We start from the raw sequence: 22,057 nt of genomic DNA, 5'->3' as shown, positions 1-22,057 counted from the left end.
ATGGTCTCCAAAACCAGTATAACCTTCCTTAAATAAGGTTAAATAACTGTTCACAGAATTCCAACTGTGATCCAACTAACACCTACAGTAGTTTTTGCAAAAACATTCCCTTTGAAATAAATGCCAACCTTCCATTTGTCTTCTCTATTACATGCGGAATTTGGATGCTAGCATTTTGTGATTCACAGACAAGGATTCCCAAATCCTTCTGCTCTGCAGCTTTCTGCATTTAAATACTTTTCAAACCCTCTGTTCTTCCTGCCAAATTACATAATCACACCTTAAATTCCATCTGCCAAGTTTTTGCCAACTTATTAATCTATGTCGCCGTGCAAACTGTTTTTGTCATCCTTACCACTACCTTCCTGTCTATTTATGTCATGTGCAAACTTGGCTATAGTACATTCACTTCACTCATTCAAGTCATTAGCATTTATTGTAAATAACTGCGGCCCCAGCACTGATCCCTGTGCACTTCACTCATTACAGGTTGCCTTCTTGAAAATGACCTCCTTATTCCAACGCTTGTCTCTATTACTTTTACTTCTTTTACATCTTCATGACCTAAACCATCATAAACTATAATCTCAATTGTAGATGGTAGCACATTAACTTGCTCAGCTTCTGACTTAGAGTCTAATTTGGAAGTTGTTCAGTATCTTAAGCATTTTTTTCTCTTATGTTTCTTTCTTGGCCCACCTCTGAAATTAAGTCTTCCTGTTAGCATTATTTCAAAGGCTCTTGGCAGTGTTTCTCTCTGTCTTGTATTAGTTAATCCTCTATCCATGCTAACATAGTGCCTTCAACAACATGGGCTCTTAACTGATAAAGTAGACTCATGTGAGGTACCTTATCAAATTCTTTCTGAAAATCTAAATACATTACATCCACTGCTTCCCTTGTATCAATCCACTTTTTACCTCCAGCAATTCCAGTAAATTTGTCAGATATTAATTCCCCTTCATGAAGCCTTACTGATTCTGCTTGGTCATGCTATATATCGTATTACAACTAATTCTGATGTTTTTCCAGTGACAGACATTAAGCTAACAGATCTATTATTTGTCTCCATGCCTTGATAAATAAAGGTGTTACATTGTCAGTTTATCAATCTTCGGGTGCTTTTCCAGAATCTTCAGAATTTTTGGAAGATTGCATCCATTATCTCTATAGTTGCTTCTTTTAATATTTTAGAATTAATCTCATCAGATTCAGGCCTTTAGCCCCATTAGTTCCCCTAGTAGATTTCCTCTAGTCATAATTACTGTACTAATTTCCTCACCTCCTTTTGCTCCTAATTAATTAGTAATTTGGAAAGCCAGTATCTTATACTATGAAGACTGGTGCAAAGTAGGTATTTAACCCTCTGCCATTTCCTGATTTCCTATTAATATTTCCCCAGCCTCATTCTCTATGGCTTCACTTTGACATCATTATTCCTTTTTACACATTTAAAGATGATTGTGTAAGTTTACCCTCAAAGTTTATCATCATCTTTTTTTTGTTTTGGTCATCTTTTGTTGATTTTCAAAACTTTTCCAATCCTCTGTCTTACATCTAACCTTAGCCAAATTGTATCACTTTCTTCTTTTAGTATGATGTTAGCTTTAACTTGCCTAGTTAACCATGGTTGCCTTATCTTTTATTGGAGATCATATTATGGGGAACTTGCCACTTCTCCCAATTACAACAATCCTCCTATTTCAATATAAGCTGAAAAAGGAGAGAACTAGAATCTCAGCATCAACACTGATTGACTTGAGAGCGCGAGTTGTAAGTCAGGGTGTCAGTGGAGTGTGTGCGTGTCTGTGTGCGCATGTGTGTGTGAGAATATAAGAAAAAGGGTACAGAAAGCGAGAGAGGAGATGAGACTACGAGGAAGGAGAGGGAGGTTTGGCCAGGGGATGGTAGGATTAAGTGTCAGCTAGCCCAAGAGAAAAAGAGAGAGAGAAAGAAGTGTGGGCACTGCTCCCTTTCACTCTTCCATCTTAGGCGATAAACAAAAAGCATTCAACTGTTGTTGGATGTTTGATCACCAGCACAGCTTGGAATCTCTCAATTCTTTAATATCCTTTAATCGAGGCATTATCCTCAGAGAGTCCCTCACAACCAAAATCTAGCATCCAAAAGTCATAAAATAGATCTCAAGGAATTCTCAAATGAACCCTCGAATAAAATTAATCATTTGACGCTAGAGGCATTCAAATGGCACTGTCAATGATGGCTTGTGCAATGGAGCAATGGCCAATAGGGTGAAGAGAAGTTACTGCTTCTGTGGTTCCTGGTGATTGCCAAAGTGAATGCAAAATGGTTCATGTCAAAATAAGGTCACAAATACCTCTTGAATAAACAGAACAGTTGACTCATGTCCTCCTTAATCGCAGCTTATAAAGAATCCATGGCATGTAAATGCAGAGTAATATCTTCAGCATGGTTTTACGCATAGTTAACTGTCCCTGCAGAACTCCATGGACCAGGCAGCACACCCGAGTTAAAAACACAATCTAAGGCTAAGCTTTATTATGGTCCCCAGTCCATGCCCTGACTTTGTTTTAACAGACCGCCCTGCCTGAGATTGTGTGTTCTGCGAGTTGTGCACCTCGTGTGTAAACAGGCACTCTCCTGCTTCTCCTTTCCCACTGCAACAAATCTGTCATGTTCTTGTACAGAACATCACTCTCCATTCTTTGCTCCTGTCATTACTGTGCCTCTCGAGAGCGTAACGGTTTACATTCCAGGGTTGTAAAAAAAAACAGGTGAGAAACTTGCAGGTGCATTGTTCAGAATTCCCAATGCTCTCCAAAATGAATAACTGTGCTTTTAGATTGTTCAATTGCAAATGTCGTTCCTGTATTTTAACAGGCAAAGGCAGAGAACCCCAGTAAATATACATCTGTTGTAGTGGTTCTGTTTGCCGAGCTGGAAGTTTTTGTTGCAAACGTTTCGTCCCCTGGCTAGGAGACATCATCAGTGCTGTGGAGTCTCCTGCGAAGCGCTTCTTTGATGTTTCTTCCGGCATTTATAGTGGTCTGTCCTTGCCGCTTCCGGGTGTCAGTTTCACTACTATCATAGGGCAAGCCAGACAGAGAACAGCCAGGGAATTCCTAGAGGCATGGCATTCATCCACAAATTCCATCAACAGACACATCAACCTGGACCCAATATACCAATCACTACAGCGGACAGCTGAAACTGACACCCGGAAGCGGCAAGGACAGACCACTATAAATGCCGGAAGAAACATCAAAGAAGCGCTTCGCAGGAGGCTCCACAGCACTGATGATGTCTCCTAGCCAGGGGACGAAACGTTTGCAACAAAAACTTCCAGCTCGGCGAACAGAACCACTACAACAAGCACCCGAGCTACAAATCTTCGCACAAACTTTGAATATACATCTGTCACTGTCAGAGCAATTGGGTATTTGGCTAGGCATCAGTTAATCAAACAAAATCATCTTAGACTTATTATTGCTTCTGACTAAACTTATCACATTTCAGAAGGAGGCCATTATAGTAGTAGATAGTGTCCAGGGGATGGTGCCTATAAAACATCCAGAGACCATTTGTTAAGGGCCACAGAGAGATTATCAGGAAAAGAGGCAACACAAGGAATTGGAGGTAACCAAGTGTTGGTAAGTGGCTTTGAGCTACGTGAGAGGGAATCAGGATAAAAGGTGTTTCTCTGCTTTGTATTAAATAACAAATGCCGTTCCCCTGGGCTGGGGCTTCAACATTTTAACACATATCCTAATTGTTCTGTCAGGATCTGAAAGAATTAATACTGACAAGTGTCTTCAACAGCACCTCCCTGTGATGAGGTAATATGGGCATAGGATCTGAAAGGAGCAAGAGCCACATCCAGGGCCTCCTCATAGCCTGTAACCACTTCTATGGCATCAGGGTAACTTGCATTTACTTGTCAACATGCAATAAACTACTATTTTGTTGAAGAGTCTTGTTCAACTTGTGTGTGGTTTTCTTTTATCACACGAGACCAAGTGGGGCCTGTAGGCTGCTATCTTGCAAGAGGATGGAGCAAACGCACTCTTCGTGAACAATAATGCAGACATCCTCATACTACATGGTAGTCAACGGTAAGGAATGCTGATATAATACGCTGTGCAGTGGTGTGGCTTTCACTTAACTGCGTCATATCACGTGCAGTAGTAGTATAGATAGCAGCAGGAAGAGCTGATTATTTAAGTATACTCCAGCTGAAAACATATCGGCAAGATTTAACAAAACAAGATCTCCAATCAATTAGAAAATAAACCTTGCAAATTTGGATAGAGATGGGCTGAAGCAGGAGAGTTATGAACTTCCTGGAGCTGTTGAATTAGTCAAAGGCAGTTGCAAATTACATGATGTGCAATTCATAATATCACACCTAATTCAATAAAACCATTAAGGAAACGGGAATAATTTATTTGTCTATGAACAGTGGGATACATCCAGAAAATCCACGAAAAATTCAGCCACCCCCCCCTCCCCATTTTACTCTTGAAACGTGGCTATATATATTAGCTACAGGAGATGGGAATCCTGCATTTGGACCACAGCACAGGAAAATACTCCAGTATCAGCCAGAGCAACAACACTGGTATTTCTGCAAAATTAAAATCCTTCTCAGCAAGGAAAATGAAAAATCACATCAGGAAGACCTGCTATCAGAAATAATATTAACAGGAAGTCTTAATTTCAGAGGTGGGGCAAAAAAGACACATAGGACCCATCTTAGAGAAAACAAAGATACAGAATAATTTCCAAATTACACTCAGTCAGAAGCTGAACAAGTTAATTTACTGTTATATAGAATTGAGATTATAGCTTATGATGTTTTAGGACACTAAGGTATAAAAGAAGTAAAACATATTTTTGAAGAAGTTCTGAAGGGTTTTAATTTTAACCTCACAACAAGTAAAATTCTTGAAAGAGCAAGATTTCACAGATGGGTTCAGCATGATTGGAAATCCATTTTGTTGATGATCTCTACAAGTTAGAGAAATAATATTTTAAAAGAGACAGAATTATTGTTGGATTGGTTGTTTTGGTCAGATTTGTTGTAATGAAAAGATGATTTAATTCTAGAGAAAGCCATACAGGTGGGGAGTAAAGCTGAAGACTGGACGATGTTGTACAGATCAATCCTTATAGGAGGACATTAACTTAATCACAGAGCTCAATGGAATCCATTCAAATTGTACTAACCAAAGAAGATGCATGTAGCAAAACAGTATAGTGAGCAGGACAGACATTAGATACTCTCAGTCTTGTTAGCTGTGGAATGGGAAAACCTCACACAAGTACGAACAGTGCCCAAGTATTAAAAATAATTGGTCACTTCCAGAAAATTCTTTGAAGGGAAGTCACAATAAGCAAGAAGTCAGATAACTACTCATAACTTAACAAGGGAAGAAAGCCTAAAGCGTTTTGAAGGGAAACAGGTGATCCAGCCTCAACATTTAGGAAAGAGGATAATCATGTCCATGGGTATCTCACCAATTTCAAGCTTGATGTAGTGATGATTGTCACTATATTAACAGATAGAGAACTATGGTTGAAAACATACCGTTTACAAAGTGCCCCTAGATGTTCCAGGAGGTTTACCACTTGACATTTAAGATTGCTACAACAACTGATCAATACATGAGGAATCAGAAGGCAGACCAAATTATGTATTCACACTTCACAAGCAAGAGTTCTCACTCCTGAATCTGAACATGAATGACCTCCATCGTCTTCAAACTGTAAGACAAATCAAACCAGTCAAGAAACAACTGGTCCAGAAAAAGCGAGTCAAGGAATATTTGTTAACAATTACCTGGTTGCGAAATGACAAAAAGACAACAGGTAGTGGATTTCATAGACTCCTTAAACTCAAGACAGAATTCTTGGGATATCTGGTCAGCATGGACGGTCTGTTTTCATGTTGTACACCTCTCTGACTCTAGTTGTGTAGGCATAAGAAAATTGTTTCATGCTGTCAACAACAGATATTGGCCAGAAAGACACAATGGCTGAATCAAACATGACAGGAGCAGAGGAGAATGTTTGACCATTTGTTGGTATTTTGTTGAAGGTTGTCCAGACCAAAGGCTGAAAGGGCCATGGAAACATTTTGAGCACTGAAAGCATTTCACGATGTGGATGACTCACTGATGAATGATGGAAGATTGATTGATTTAGCTACACTTAGCAAAGATATGTGACAAGAATGGTCATTTTCTCTTTAGTTGGAGATGGTTATGGCCTAGCACTTGAGTGGCAAGGAGTACAATTTGTCACATATCAGCCCAAGCCTGCTTTTCACATCACACTGATTGCTTCAGTATCTGAAGAGTTGCAAGTGGTGCAAAATATTGTGTAATCATCAGGAAATACATCCATTATATTGTCAGAAGTGGGAATAAGGTCATTAACCAAAGTCAAACAGTAAGGAATAGCCAACAGCATAATGCACATTTTAGTTAATTCAAGACACTTTTTAAAATATCAAAGTTAATCCCCAAGTTCAAATTTTGATGATTAATCATTATTTCTGATTCCTCAGTGGAAGGTATAATCCTCTATTTCATTGTTTATTGCCGGCCATCGTGTCTCTTTGAAGAAGTTAATTCCAGTGAGGTCAAAATGTCAACAGAAGTGCAAGGGGAAAAGGCTGGGCTTATTTAACAGCTGCCACTAGAGTGAAATGGCTGGAGAACAACGTGTATGGCATTCAAACTAAAAAGGAATCACATTTTAAAATTACCACAAAACATATGATTACAAAATGTCACTTAACTGACAGCCATTTGTCATACAACTCAGACACAATATGTTTGAAAATACACCTAAACTACATCCTTTGTCTGAGAGACAACCATACCACACTTGGAAATAAAATCACTTCCACACTTTTTGGAAACTGTTTTCCTGTGATCTTTTAAGTTTCCTTTGGAACACTGTTTTCTGGGCTGGTAGGCTTCTAGAATATTTTCTAATCAACCTGTTGAGAGATGTTATGACACACCTCCGCAAGAGGTGGGACTTGAACCTGGAACACCTGGCTGAGAGGTAAGAACACTACTCACTTAGTCTTCTACCATTGCAATTGTTGAGGTAACTGCTTGAGTGAGGTCGACAGAATACTCTTCAGATTTATCCTCGCCCTGAAAAAATGTTTATCCTCTACTTTTACTCTTCCTGATGATGAGATGGTTTGAGAGTCTATCATTCTGATGAGGAATGAACCTGACTTCTCAGGTGGACGTGGAAGATTTCACAGTCATTAATCGACTGCGAGCAGGGGAGTGGTGGGCATCCTAGTGGCCTGGCTGAAATATTTCAGTCACTATCATGACTCAAATAGATGATTGATAAATAGATGATTACATTGCTGTGTACTTTTCCTATTCATTCATGGGATGAAGGCATTGCTGGGGCTAGATCAGCATTTATTGCCCATTGCTAATTGCTCAGAAGGCAGTTACAAATCAACCACATGGCTGTGGATCTGGAGTCTCATGTAGGCCAGACCAGGTAAGGACAACAATTTTCGACAAGTGAGTCTTGGCCATCATTAGACTGTTAATTCCAGAGTTTTTTTTTAAGTGAAGTTACATTTTGGCTGGATTTGAATCTGGGTCACTGAATTTACAGTCTAGTGATAATGCCACTAGGCCATCACGTCCCCATTGAAACTTGACACATTCCGATCTTTATTTTCCTTCTATGCTCCACACCAACAGCCATCCATTTAAGTTCCCCTCATGGCTGGGAGGACAAAGGCATGATCTGGAACAGACAAGGCCAGAAAGGAAAATGACAGCAACTATCACTATACCTTCAAACTCCTTTTTCATGTGGGAGAAAGTCCAAGCCATGCCAGAGGTTCATTCAGACAAAAACTGATGCTGAACAAAAGCAGCAGCAATTAGGAGGCAAGAGAAAAGGTCTGCTCACACAGTGGGCTTTAGGAATGATTGTAAAAGGAGGAGAAGAAAGTAGAGAATTTTTTCCAAGGGAATTCCAGAGCACAGAGCCCAGCTTCTGAAGGCATGCCTGCCAATGGTAGGACTCTTGGAAAATGATTAATTCAGGAAAGGAAATTAAATCAGTCAATATTGTGAGCTACGAGCATTATCATCACTTCAGGCTTCGACGTTAGAGATGATCTATTTACAAGAGGTATTTTCAAAATCTAGGTAATTTTCCTCATGATTTTATGGAACACTAATATTTTGATAATAAATGATATATGTTTTCCATTAAATGTAGTTTACACAAGTTTTTCCCAGTTTAAGATGATGTAATTTGACAACCATATCAACATTAATGCAGTGTCACGCACTCCTGTACAGACACATTACTGGAGTCTTGTGTATGGTCAGCTCGATCCTGCAATCCCAGATGGTCAAGCATCATATTTAAATTTTACAGAAGTGAAAAAAACTATGTTGGCATATTTGAATCTGCTATTCATCAGATACTCTTGGAATATGTGAGCTATGCTTTAAAAAGTAAGCTCATTTTATCTGAACAAGCTTTGAAGCGATACGGTGGCACAGTGGTTAGCACTGCTGCCTCACAGCGCCTGAGACCCGGGTTCAATTCCCGACCCAGGCGACTGACTGTGTGGAGTTTGCACGTTCTCTGCGTGGGTTTCCTCCCACAGTCCAAAGATGTGCAGGTCAGGTGAATTGGCCATGCTAAATTGCCCGTAGTGTTAGGTAAGGGGTAAATGTAGGGGTATAGGTTGGTGTGGACTTGTTGGGCCGAAGGGCCTGTTTCCACACTGTAAGTAATCTAATCTAATTAAAATATAATCAAAGTAAGAGGAAATTAGAATAACAACACAGTATACATGGGCTAATTCATGAACTGCGTGTGTTTTAAAGAGAACAGCTCTTTTCAAATTGCTTACTCGAATTTTATGTACCCAAACTAAAGTTCATCTCACTTTACCAAGAAGCAACCAAAGGCATAATGAAAGAGGACGTATTTGAGATATCGGTGGCCAACAAAATGACGAAGAGGAGGCATTTGGAGAGGATATGTGACCTTAAAGTTTATAAGTCACCATCCGAAGGCACAGTGGAAAATTAGGGAGGAACATGAGGAGGTACTAGCCATAGTCTTCCAAACTTCTTTCAGATATAGGATTGATACTGAAAAACTGTTCCAGTCTTAGTTAAATCAGGATGTAAACATACACACAACAGAATAGATCAAAGAGTTTCACCTTAATGGACTTAGTAACAAAAATCCAGGGAAAATTAACAGTGACTTGGCCAACCATGAGTTACGTGACTGGTAAATGGAAAATCATTTCAATCAAAACTGCATTCAGGTTTTCAGTCAGGCCACAGAGAGAGATGAGCAGAGTAATCAGTCGATCTGTTGTATTTGATAAAATGTTGAGGGGTTAGTAGCAGGATCACTGCTTCTCTTGATATTAACGACCTAAACTTGAGTGAACAATTTCAACATGCAGATGACACAAAATTGGAGCTGTTACTATATGTAAGGAGGATATTGATGGACAGTAAGTGAAGACCAACAGGTTGATGGAATGGGGGATAAGTGGCAGTTAAAATTTAATACAGTAAGTGTGACATGATACAATTTGGCAGAAAGATCTCGGAGAAGCAATATAAAACAAAGGATACAATCCTAAATGGAGTGCAGCAACTAAGGATGTTGGGCAGGTTGAGAAAGCATACAGATGCTGCAATGAATCTTAATAAAACAATGGCTCAAGCTTAAGGGGTGCATTGTGTCAAATTCAGGGCAATTCATTTTGGAAAGGATGCAAAAGCCTCTAAGAGGTGCAAAACATATTTCCACGAGTTTTGTTTCCAAGAATGATGGAGTTCAGTTATGTAGATATTTGAAGAATCTCGGATCGATCTCTTTAGAGAATGCTTTAACAGAGGTGCGCAAAATCAGGGAGGTGCAGGCAGAGTAAATCCTGAGAAATCGCTCCCATTGGTGAAAGAGCCAGAGGAGGCCATTTTAATATGATTGGCTACAGAACCAGCAGCAACATGAGGAAACACATTTTTATGCAGAAAGTACAATAGAGTTAGCAACTGCTCGGACTTTCAGAAAGAAATTGAAGAAGTACCTGAGGGGAAAGATATTTCAGGGCTATAGGAAAAGGACAGGAGAATGGAATGTATAATTTAACCTTGCAGAGAGTGGGCACAGACTTGATGGTTCAACAATCTCCTTCTATCTGCTCCCATTTTATGATTTCGATAATAGCATTTAAGCAGAAAAGTAAATAAAGCAATGGCATTGGGCTGATGTAGGTTGTTTTAAAATATTAAGAACCCAGTGGATAGCAGGGTTAATAGTAAATGTGAAATGTGTAAAGGATCAAAATTGTCCCAGCCAGCGCCATTTTATCTTCACTGAATGGAATGTTAGCCGAAGCTCCATGAGTGGGGCCTAATTTAGATCTAAAAACCATGGCCCTACAGTAAGATCGAAACTACCATATTTTAACTGATCTTTGAGAGGATCTCCGGAGACTACACGTTGAGGAAGAGGAGGCATTTGGAGAGGATGAGGGACTTTAAAGCTGAACCATAGTTACCAGGGTGACCAACACAGGCTGCAACCTGTGCTTGTGAGGCATTGACCGCTATGGTGCTGCTAAGCATCTCTACGTTGGGTCCTGGCTCCTGCCCTCCGGCCCCGGCGTGAGGATCAGGAGGGAGACTGCCCTCAATCATTCCAAGAAAGTTCGGGCTTCATCTTCCAATAGGATTCAAACCGTTAACTCTGTTTCCTGCCAGACATGTTGGGTTTCTGCAGCACTTTCTGTTTCTGCGCTACGCCTCAAGATGACCTCCCTACAGCAGGAGGTAGGGTGGAGGAGGGATGGGGAGTTTTCACCACCTCGCTTGTCCCTCCAATTAAAATCAATCCTAATATTAGAGTGAGTGAGACAGACTGACAGTGGCTATGTGAGGGTGAGAGAGGCCTTCCTGAACATATAGAATGCAGAGCTCTGTTAATATGCTGCTGTCAATCATTCTCTTTTGTATGCTGTTAAGAACAAAATAAGACAGCCATCTTAAAAGATCTAAAGGTGAACAAATGTTTCAGACAATGTCTCTGTCATGGTGCAGAGTGATTTTCTCAGCATTCATCTTATTTGAAAAGCATTACATATCAAATTCCCAGCCATACTCATGGAGTACTGGCCTCTCTCGGTTTACATCAAAAAAAATTTAATTGATAACACACCAAAGTAGATGATCTAATTGAAGGCAAACTTACAAATACCATATTTTCCTAAATATTGCCAGGTCAGTCCAACTTTCCACTTGACCCTTCTGCCCCAGTTATAAATCAAACAGAAGTTCCCCTGACGCTATGACTTTTCTGGATTTCGTAATTCATTTCCTATTAACGGAGACAGTTTCCTTATTCGGGCTGTTATTAGTGAAGACAATTTCCTTGGCACTGATTCTGTAAGGGGTTTCACTTCTACACCTTGAATTAAAATCCTCACTCAGGCAGAACACAGCAAGGTGATTTGTTGCCGTCATTTGTTGATTTGCAATTAGCTGCAGCTAACCGCATTTTTGTTTGCGGTTCATAGGAGAGAGTGAGAACAATTCCAAATCGGATGTTAGCTGAGACAATTAGTTAAGTCCAGGAAGGCAATAAGGATGAAAGCAGACAGAAAGGATACTCATTCCAAACCAGTCAGGTCCACGTTAAATAAATAAATTGGCCTCTACCGGCCGAGGGAGGGGGGGGAGAATTAGTCTGCTATCTCATCTGGAGATCTGGTCAGGAAGCAGTGAGGGTTTCCCTACCAGTTCAAACCTGCGTGCAGCTGCATTGTAGGCTAGAGGATTTCTCAGCAGTATGTTCGAAGAGCATGTTTCATGTTTTCGTGGACCAGGAAGAACATGAATGTTCCTTTGAGCCCCACATAGAAATCTTGGCCATCTCCTGCCTGCTGGTTCTGAGAGTGACTCACAACAAACCCTTCTTACCAATTGACTGACTTCTGGGGTACAATTATTGTACATAATCTGCTGCTACCCAAATTTCCACTCATGTCCTGCAGGAATCCCTGTTAGGTTTGGAGTGGAAAACGGTGGGATGGACAATGAGACCCAGAACTTACAGTACCTATGCAAGCGTGATCACCAAGGCAACCCGATGGTCAGCAATCCGGTCCTACCAGAAAGTCAGATTTGCAATACAAGCCAACAAGCCACAATATCTGTCTGTTGAAACGATAGCATTTGTAGTTGCCCTGAGTTTATAGAGCCACAGAAAAATAACTCCATGGGAGTCACAGTGAACTACATTATTTACATTTCAGAAATCCAAATTATATTGTTGGCGAATGGGAGACTCAGGAGACAAACTCAAATTTTACAGTAAGGTTATTACTGTAAGGGTATCATTAAGAGAGTGGTGGGCCTGTGGAATTCATTGCCACAGAGTGCAGTGGTGGCCGGGACACTAAACGTCTTCAAGGCAGAAATTGATAAATTCTTGATGGCACAAGGAATTAAGGGCTATGGGGAGAATGCTGGTAAGTGGAGTTGAAATGCCCATCAGCCATGATTGAATGGCAGAGTGGACTCGATGGGCCGAATGGCCTTACTTCCGCTCCTATGTTTTATGGTCTCATGGTATGAAAGGAATGGCTTGTTGTGCACTCTGGGGTGTCCCAGAGGCAGCAGCTCAGAATGTCACTTGGCAAAGGATTCATGAGTCGATGTAGAAGTTAGCACACCTTAAGCAAGCTGGCAGAGCAACAGCAAGTAACATTTCTAATTACTGTATGAAAAAATATAAGAAAGGCATGCCACAAGGTGTTGCCTATTGCAACATTTACTGCTGACCCATCTCATGCTGTTCTATCTCTGACAGCCAGTTGATGTGGGGAGAATCCGAAACTCATCATTATGTCCAACAGATGTATTCGTGGAATAAAACATTACTGGTGTATACCTCTTGATTTCACTCTTGTGTCAGTATGTGTTCCTTTGTGTACGTTCAGAAAATCTGTGACTTTAAGAGGTGCGTTTCATCCTGGTTTCTTTTACAGCGTGTTTGGGAGAATATGTGCTGAGCAATCTATGAGAAGCTAAACAACTCATGAGACCTTGGGGTTTTTAATAACAAATAGAAGCAGCCTGAGTGGGTGTGATTAAGCTCTCACAGATCAGGATTTCTAGTTTTTTTAAAAAAGGTTTTTTAGATTTATCTTTAAGCAGTTGCTGTTGTGGGCTTGAAGAAGTGCAAGTTATTTCTCCCTCGCTTGATTACAGCCAAAAGCTGAGGGCCCTCTTCCTAGGCTGCTGGATTGTGAGTGAGCCCAAATCTGCTTTTTCTGAAGTTGTCTTTTTGCCAAAGTGTATGGGATGTTAGTATGTTGGAACAGTTAATTAGTAATAGTTACTATATCTATTATTCTGTTAAGTTTTCCAATAGTGTTGTTATTCTAAGTTCTCCTTTCTTTTGCTGTATTTTAACTATAGTGTTTGAATAAATTTTGTAATATTGAGTAGTCTGACCAGTTAAATTGAATCTGGGACATAGTACTTTATATGTGCCTTTAAAATAAGAAAAAGTTAGGGTTTGAGCTACCTTCTTAAAATATTTTGAGGGATACTGGTCTGGTCCATAACAGTATGGTAATCTTGAAGAACCAATTCTTGTTTTTCTTGGATTTTCATTAGTTTGTACAATCACAGGTAAGGAAGTGAAAGTGCTGATTAGTGAAGAACTTGAATAATCACGTGGCTTTCATCAACAGCCTCACCTAATTCAGCGGCCAGTAAGGAGGTTATGGAGAAATTGATGGGCTTGGCCTCTGATGCATAAAAAGGGTGCATATAGGGAATAAAGGAAGAACTCATAAGCAAAAGGAACTTCATAAAGTGGAATTATTCACCCTAGATGCTGTAATCAAAATACTTTGAAAGAACAACTACTTACTCGGTTCCCTCTACCTGAAGTACAGAACAAGCCATTGATCAGTAAACAGTCCACAGTCTACTGAAAATAGTTTCCAGAAATGACATATCAAAAGGTTTGAATTGTTTGCACCATAATAAAAACACCAGATGGGTTCTACAACATTGTACTCTTTAATATTTTACAGTTTGAACATAAGAACAAAGTAGTTACTTTCCATATGTCATCTAAAATAAATATTGTTACTGAAAGAATGCAAAAAATAAATACACTTTTAAAAAAAGTAAATTAAGTGTCTTCAGCACTGATGATACAGCATTTGCTGCAACCCATTCATTTTAGCCTACTGATTATTTTAGATGGGCAACAGTGGGCTTACCAATGGAGGTCCTGCTCAGAATACGTAAGGCAGATCATGCATCACAATTTACAAGTAACAGATAATTGAGAATATGTGAGTAGCAGCAGAGGCAACAAAAAATAGACATTTGTATAGTGAACACGTAACTGTTGGCAAACAGCGAGGATGCTGTGTTTATCTGGAGAAACAGGAAACACTCTGACAAAAAAAGCAAATCCAAATGGAAATTGCATTTGATGATTCAACAAAAAGGTATTATTTGCAAACTACTATTGACAGGCAAAATGGCTTTAGTTGGCTACTTGAACATGAAACTAGTGGTTAATGTGTCTTCTTCAATTACTTTTACTTTAACAACAAAACAAAGCTTAATATTAAAGGGTCTTTATAGAACTGCATTTTGTTACTATCCTGTTTCATCAAGGGCCAGAGTATTCATCAAATACAAGAGCTGCAGTGATTTAATCTGTGTCATGTGCGTACGCAAAGAAAATTAGGAAGGTTGGTTAAAATTCTTATGAAAATGATGCCTGTGAGCAAACAAAATGCACTATATCCCACTTGAGTTCAAATAACTAAAGGTCAGCACATAAAACTATGGACAGTCTTCACTCAATTTTTCCAGCCCTCTGAAGATCTCTACAGCTGCTGAATGTAACTATGTTTCTTCCTTCATTTAAGAGGAGAGTGCAAGTCCCTCTTACCTTTCACAGCGGTCAGGTTAGTTTTTACCATATCCTGTCTTTCTTTTTATAAAACGGAGTTCTCAATTTCCACAAAAAAAGGCTCTAATGGTCTGCTTTTCTCATCAAAGTACAAGCAGATTACAATGTCTTCTGATGAGGATGGCAATTCTGTTCTTGTGAGGACACAGGGGTTTAATGAAGGACTGGAGAACTTATCAATCAGAAATTAACAGAACACTGATTGAACAAAGAGATGCTCAGAAAGGATCAGATTGATATAGTCAGAATAGGGAATGACCAGGACTTTAAAGATTAAAATGAAAATATGAATACTTGATTTAAAAATACAGTTCATTCATTAATATCAATTACAGCAAGGCTAAAGCATTTTCAAAATGCATTTTATTTGACAATATTGTTCAGGTAATGACACACCAGCCACCAAGATTACATGTCAAGTTGCCAATGAGAGAATTCTACAGCTTGCCACAGCTAGAGCTCAGAGAAGCTTTACCAATGTAACCAACAAGACAAATGAGTGACTACAACATATCCAAGTGCTCGCATATTTTCTACATGCAACATTGGTTATTGACCTACACATCTTAAAAGGTGGAACTGGAAATAGAGGGTTTTGCAACATTTTTATTAGTCTAACGGAATAAGCAGCGCCCCATGTTTTGCAGGGACTGTAAGCACCTGATGAACTCACTGAGGACAGGTAGCACCAAACATATGGCTAAGATCTTTTGCAATGCTGGCCACAAGTGAAGCAACAAAAGCTGCATCATCACAAATGAATGGAGGTACTTTCCCATTTGTTCTATTGCACTGGAAGCAACGTGTTTAGAGGTAATAATCTATAAATGGCTACAAACATGTAACTGCAATGAAACTTGCAGTCACCAAGTTATTTTCAAAGAAACAAAGAATAACCCTAATAATGCCCAATTGGATTTTCTTTGATTCAATGCATCAAGTAGTGTGCCCTAATCAGGATACAACATTAATACCTGTGTTAGCTCATAGTCTCCTTATTTTTGCGTTTTTTAACCTTAGAATATTGTACTTTTTTTATACTTGTACTTTCTGATTCTAATTGGAGCATCCATCAACTATGACTGGAGATTCCCAGCAAGAGAAAGGCCCAATGAATGGAATCCAACTTTTAGGTGAGCTTAACAGAGTTCTGCAGTAATGAGATAAATACTCATCTTCAATGTGAAAATATATATATATAAAGGTAGAAGAGCTAAGTTACTTTAATAATATTCTGCCATCCACATACAATTTGTTTTTCTTTTACATTGCACTGGATTCTGAAATGAGAGGAGGGTTTATTACAGCAAGTCCCACATTATTTTCAATGTGCAATCTGGGTTTTTGTTGACTTAATTGCAGACAGACCCAAAAATGTGTGTCTGTGGATATTAACAGCACCCGTCAGAAAGATAGCATTAAAAGATGTGCATAACAAAAAGTTTCATCCTTGCATTCATGATTAAAACAATCATTAAAGATACAGACTGTACAAAATTACACTTTCTATTATACAAATGATCTGGTTTTCATAAGTTGCAGTTATAATCTGCTGCTATTAAAAAGAATTCCCTATACACAAATTTACAAATCATTAATGGTGTTTATAGGGCAACCATTAACCAAGTGAAACCAAAGGAAAACAAATTATACATTATCATTATTTTTTCCAATATAAAAATGTTTCCATTCTATATCTAAAACCAGACTACTATTTAGTTTTATAATTAGAGATATGTGACCATTGAAGCCAACTTTTCCAAAGGCTTTTGTTGAACAGAACTTTAATAATGCCTTTTATTTATCATAAAGCACTATCTTAGCTCTTGACCTGAAAATGTGACAACTACATGGAATGTATCCCTGACAACAGTTGGTCTTCTAATCCGTCCCTTCTCCTTATAAAAAAATTACTTATGTAGCTATCACTTAAGTTACATTCAGAAACAAAATTAATTACAGCTCCCTGGAATTAACCACACAAGTATTATGACCCTGTGCAGACACATACAATCACAAGAGAAAAAGAGAAAGAATACTATCATACCGAATTCCATGGTCCTCGATGCCATAAAACACCACCAGGACAAGGATGCACGTTGCACTGTTCCCTATCTGGAGGCTTTTCCAAGATGTCACAGTTTTGGTCATTCAATCTTTGACCAGTTGGCAGTTGGCAGATGACCAGCCTTGTTCTTGTCCCACCATCACATGGTTGTGTACACTGCATGAGAATCAAAAACCATTATTAGAACAGGGTAAACAATAGTTAACCGGGAGTTGTGCTTAACTGGGACTTGATCTCAAATGTATAGCTTTGCTCAATAGGCTGCATCCACAACTTGTTGTTTGTGCTGATCTTTAGTGGACTTCAATCAGTCATAAGCTAAAGATTTTACTGGGTCACTAGTATCTTTCTATCTGTATGATTTGGTTGCAGGTTCAGCAGTTTTATCTATTTTTGGACTTACTTGTCAGAAACATATTGTAATCATCAAATCAGGTCTTCATCCAAGATGTGAAAAGATTGCTATTAGGCTGGTTCACACAAGGCATGATCATTCACAACAACACATGCGGCACTTAAACTGCACATTTAACGTCTGTAAAGTCCAATTAAGTCAAAATAAAAACCAAAAGGACCATGGATGCTGAAGATCAGAAATAAAAACAACAGGTCTAGTCGCATCCATGGAGAGAAATCAGAGTTAATGTTTTGGGTCCAGCGACCCTTCCACCAATTAAGTCCTTTGACAAGAATGTTGCTTAGAAGAAGGTTTTGACATGAGCCAGATAAGGACATATGAGGACAAATCACTTGAAATTTGGTCAAAAAGGTAGGAACTCAACAAAGGCCCAAAGGTTAGTTAAATAGCTTCAATCTGCATTCTGCATTCTGAAGCCAACTTCATAATTGCAAAAGCCAGCAATTTTAAAATGTTGACTCTGAAACAATTAGGACTAATGCTTTTCCATACCAGGGTATTTGCTCTCATAATATAGAAGGTTTTCACTGAAGAGAATATCAATGCCATCAACAGAAAGGGAAGTAGGTGATACCACTCAAAGTGAGATTTTTTTTAAGTAACTCTTCTGGTTTGTTTACAAGTATCTGCTTAAAAGGAAAAGCCATACACAAATTTTATGAATGTATGAACTGATTAGAAAGTCTGTTGGAATAGTTAGTGTTAGCAGAGGGGAATGATTCGGTCAGTGAACAGCCAAACATAGTAACTAGTTAGCAGGAGTTGAGCTGATATAGCAAAACTTTGACTAATTTCTAGTCCATTGCTTTAACCACTTGATGATTAGTGCCAAATACAAGGGTGGAGCACAAGGATAATAATTAGGATAATTAAGTGCCAGTTGAGACCACTTCTGTTCTGTAACTCAGAAAATTTAAACCGATCATAACAAATATTTCATGTTGTGGAACCGTTGGTTTGCAGAACAGTGTGATGCTAGCAGTGTGGGTTTAATTCCTATCACCGGTGTAAGGTTACTATAAAGGACTCTCCTTCTCAATCTCTTCCCTCACCTGAGGTCTGGTGGCCCTCAGGTTAAATCACCACCAGTCGCTTCTCTCTAATGAGAGAACAGTCCCTATGGTCTGGTAAGACTACGGCGACACAACAATAAAAGGGTGCTGGTGTTGGACTGGGGTGGACAAAGTCAGAAGTCACACAACACCAGGTTATAGTTCAGCAGATTTATTTGAAATCACCTGATGTAGGAGCAACACTCTGAAAGCTTGTGATTTCAAATAAACCTGCCAAACTATAACCTGGTGTTGTGTGACTGCTAAACAAATACTTCAACAAAGAGCTGAAATGACTTGGAATACAACGACGTTAATGTTGAGACATCGAGTAATTTCTAGAAAATGTTATTCGCTTCTTGGACGGCATACCTCACCCCAGTTGCCATAATTCCAATGAGGACATGTTCCAGCATCGCAGTGCCTGGTCTCTGCTGGCTTCACTCTTTCATCACAGTTGTTGGCAGGCCGTCCTTCTGCATCTTGGCAGACCACGACCCGTCGCTGAAATCCACCTGTGCAAGTGCTCGAGCACTAAAACAGTTTGTTGGTCAATAAGTCACTCTGGAAAACTAATACAGCTTTATGATTCTAAATCAATGATTGAGCTCTTTTCAACAACAGATGGATTCTTACTCTAAATGGCCTAAAGATTTCTGATCTGCATGCAGGAGTTTTAGGAACAATGAGGATGCCATTTTTTTGTGTTTGGGTGATGAGAGGTTTAGCACTAATCTGTGGATCATAGCAGGGTGGTGAAGGACACCCATGACTTTTCATTCAAAGAATGCACAGCAATGCACCTCAGAAATTCCAGACTCATAGGTAAGGCTTCTCACAGTTACGACCAAGTCAGCTAATTACTCCTTTGATGTAAATGGGCACAGGCAGCAAAGTTGTCTTAGAAAATAGAGATGAATATGTTTTATCATCATCTTTAAAAACCTGTTCAACTCATTGGTTAACACACATCAGATTGGAAAAGGATGAATGACAGCCACAAGAACTTTTATCTGTGTCACACATTCCAAAGAATTGCACAAAAGCATCATCAATCGAAAGCTGGCATTAAGCCAAATTTGGAGATATTACGGACAGGGAGCCAGCTTTGGCCGGAAGCTGTGAATAGGATATTCAGGATAGGTCAAGAATTTTCCAACAGACAGTTTCGCTGTTGAAAATCTTTTTTTTTTCCTTAAGGCTCTATACATTTCTACAAGCTTTATTTAAATCCCTTTTCGAATCACTTTATATTTTGAAGAGAGGGCCTGACAATATTTGTGCTCATCCAACTTTGAAGAACACTTTACAACTGAAGAACTTTTGTAGTAGTGTCCATTTACTCAGGGACAGTAAAAGACCACTCATCTCTCTGAGACTGCCCCATCAATAAGTTTAGGGCACGGTTGATTGGTATCTTAACTCTATTGACCTCCTGTGTTTGTGTAATCATTAATACCAATCCCCAACAAAAATCTGTCAATCTCAGTTTTGAAATTCTCAATTCTTCTGAACTGCCCTTGTTTAAAAAAAAATAAGGAACTGGTAGTTGGCTATTCAACAAATGATCTTTAAACTGTGTATATCACTTACTGCTCCCCAAGGTCCTGTCCGCCACTGACTCCCCCGTGATGGGCTGTTCCATGTATTCTGACCAGCCACGTCCTGGGAGGGATAGTCCGCATGGGTTTGTGGATAATCGCGCTGTGGGAACTGTGCAGGGTAGTCATGTTGGTGATACGTCGGGGGGCACGGGGGCATACTGCATTCTTGCTCCTGATGCGGTTTCCCAATGGCATTGCAGTCACTCTCGTCCGTGATCGTGATTTGATGGTGGTAGCTAGTGCAAACAACCTGACGAGTGACCCTCCCAGAACCACAACTGACAGAACACTGCAGGGAAAAGAAACAAACAAGGAATTGTCAATGTTAGTCCCATTTACAAAGAGCATGTAGCTCCCTCAACGGCTAGAAAGATGTCTCCACAACTATCTATGCAACCATGTATAATTTTAAAATGATTTTAAAATATATTAGTTAGGGGAAAATGCAGAGTAATAGGGTAGGGGAATGGGTCTGGGTGGGTTACCCTTTGGAGGATCAGTGTGGACTTGTTGGGTTGAAGGGCCTGTTTCCACACAGTAGGGATTCTAAGTTAAGTTCTAAGATACATTAAGTCTCTACTGGAACTTTTCTTTCATAAAAGGAAAAAAGCCCAAACTCAACTCTGGCTCAATTCTTGTCAACATTTCTTGCTCCTGCTGCAAGGCCCTGTTGTTCATTTTAAGGTATGAAAATCAGATCTACACTGAGCACACCAGACACAGCCTAACAGGTTTGAAATATTGTGGCGATGCAGGTGTTGGATGGTGCGGACAAAGTCAGAAGTCACATGACACCAGGTTATAGACCAACAGATTTAGTTAAAATTACAAGCTTTTGCAGCACTGCTTCTTTGTCAGGTGAAGTGCCTGAAGGTTTAACATAGATTGATTAGTCTTGAGTTCTAGATCCCTTTAACTGCATCTCATGGGCTGGTTAGCTTTTTAAATTCATTTGCTGACCTGAGATTTATTCATCCATACCTCAATAACCTTTTGCTCCTCTACTCCATTCAGTATTTTGGAGACATAGGTGATATATTTTCATGGAAAAAAATAAAACTACAACCTCATCTTTTATGTTAAAGTTTATTAGCTAACCAACTGATGAGTTTGTGAGTCTTCTAATGACCTCTTCCATTTTGCTGAAGCCTTCTTCAATGTTAACTCTACATCCCAGTTTGGGATTACCTTCAAATATTGATACTGACTCACTTATTGTCAAGCTCCAGACATTTGGAATAACAGTGGTTCCAGCACGTATCCTTCGGTAACTTCACTTTCAATCTTTTCCTAATATGGAAAACTATCCTTTACTCCAACTCTTCCTATTTCTTTAGCCACATTTGCAATGCATCCAATTCGTTGCCCCTTATGCCACATGCCTTAACCTTTATCTTGAATTGACCATGTGGTAGCTTATCAGAGACTTTTTCAAATCAAAGTATATCACATTATCCATGATTTGGAAATGCCGTTGTTGGACTGAACATTACCCACGCCTACATTTTCTATTACCTCTTCAAAAGGATACCAACAGGTTGGTTAATGATAAGCTAGCCTTTTGGGTTACATATTTACTATTTTTCTACCTTGCATTTGTTTTCAGATGATTTTGATCTTTTGGGATAGATTCCAGTACTTTCTAATCACTAATGTTAGGTTGGTTAGCCTACAGTTCCCAGGTTTAATTCTATGTCTCTTTTTGTATAAAGGAGAGAATAAAAAATATTCTGCACTGTAAGATAAGGTTTCCTCAAACCATTTATTACAAAAAAAGGTAAAGTTGAGAAAAGAAAAGCCATCTGGAATTTGTGTGTTCTCTCCCCCAAAGAGAGTGATGTCAGAGTTAAGGTAATAACAAAATGGCTTCCACCACATCCCCCCCCAC

General features: G+C 39.3%; 1 protein-coding gene and 1 long non-coding RNA gene across 13 annotated transcripts in view; one reads left to right on the top strand and one right to left on the bottom strand.

Annotated features, from left to right (window-relative positions):
• The window catches only part of LOC132824993 (A disintegrin and metalloproteinase with thrombospondin motifs 20-like), a 383,141-nt gene that overhangs the window by 115,667 nt on the left and 245,417 nt on the right, over positions 1-22,057 (bottom strand). For all 6 annotated transcript variants that reach the window (XM_060839950.1, XM_060839951.1, XM_060839954.1 and 3 more), the window contains 3 exons: positions 20,159-20,458; positions 18,938-19,099; positions 17,075-17,251 (listed from right to left, as the gene is read on the bottom strand). In XM_060839950.1, the coding sequence (XP_060695933.1) occupies positions 17,075-17,251; positions 18,938-19,099; positions 20,159-20,458 (639 nt within the window). The remainder of the gene's footprint in view (positions 1-17,074; positions 17,252-18,937; positions 19,100-20,158; positions 20,459-22,057) is intronic.
• The window catches only part of LOC132824994 (uncharacterized), an 87,925-nt gene that overhangs the window by 63,640 nt on the left and 2,228 nt on the right, over positions 1-22,057 (top strand). For 6 of the 7 annotated variants that reach the window (XR_009645732.1, XR_009645735.1, XR_009645734.1 and 3 more), the window contains one exon: positions 3,764-3,930. The exons of the other annotated variant lie outside the window; for it this stretch is intronic. This is a non-coding gene — a long non-coding RNA (uncharacterized LOC132824994). Of the gene's footprint in view, positions 1-3,763; positions 3,931-22,057 lie in introns of those variants that run through there. 7 annotated transcript variants of the gene reach the window in all.

The sequence above is a fragment of the Hemiscyllium ocellatum genome, chromosome 19, assembly GCF_020745735.1.
Source record: "Hemiscyllium ocellatum isolate sHemOce1 chromosome 19, sHemOce1.pat.X.cur, whole genome shotgun sequence".
NCBI classification, from domain to species: domain Eukaryota; kingdom Metazoa; phylum Chordata; class Chondrichthyes; order Orectolobiformes; family Hemiscylliidae; genus Hemiscyllium; species Hemiscyllium ocellatum.
This window is presented reverse-complemented; position numbering and strand designations above follow the sequence as displayed.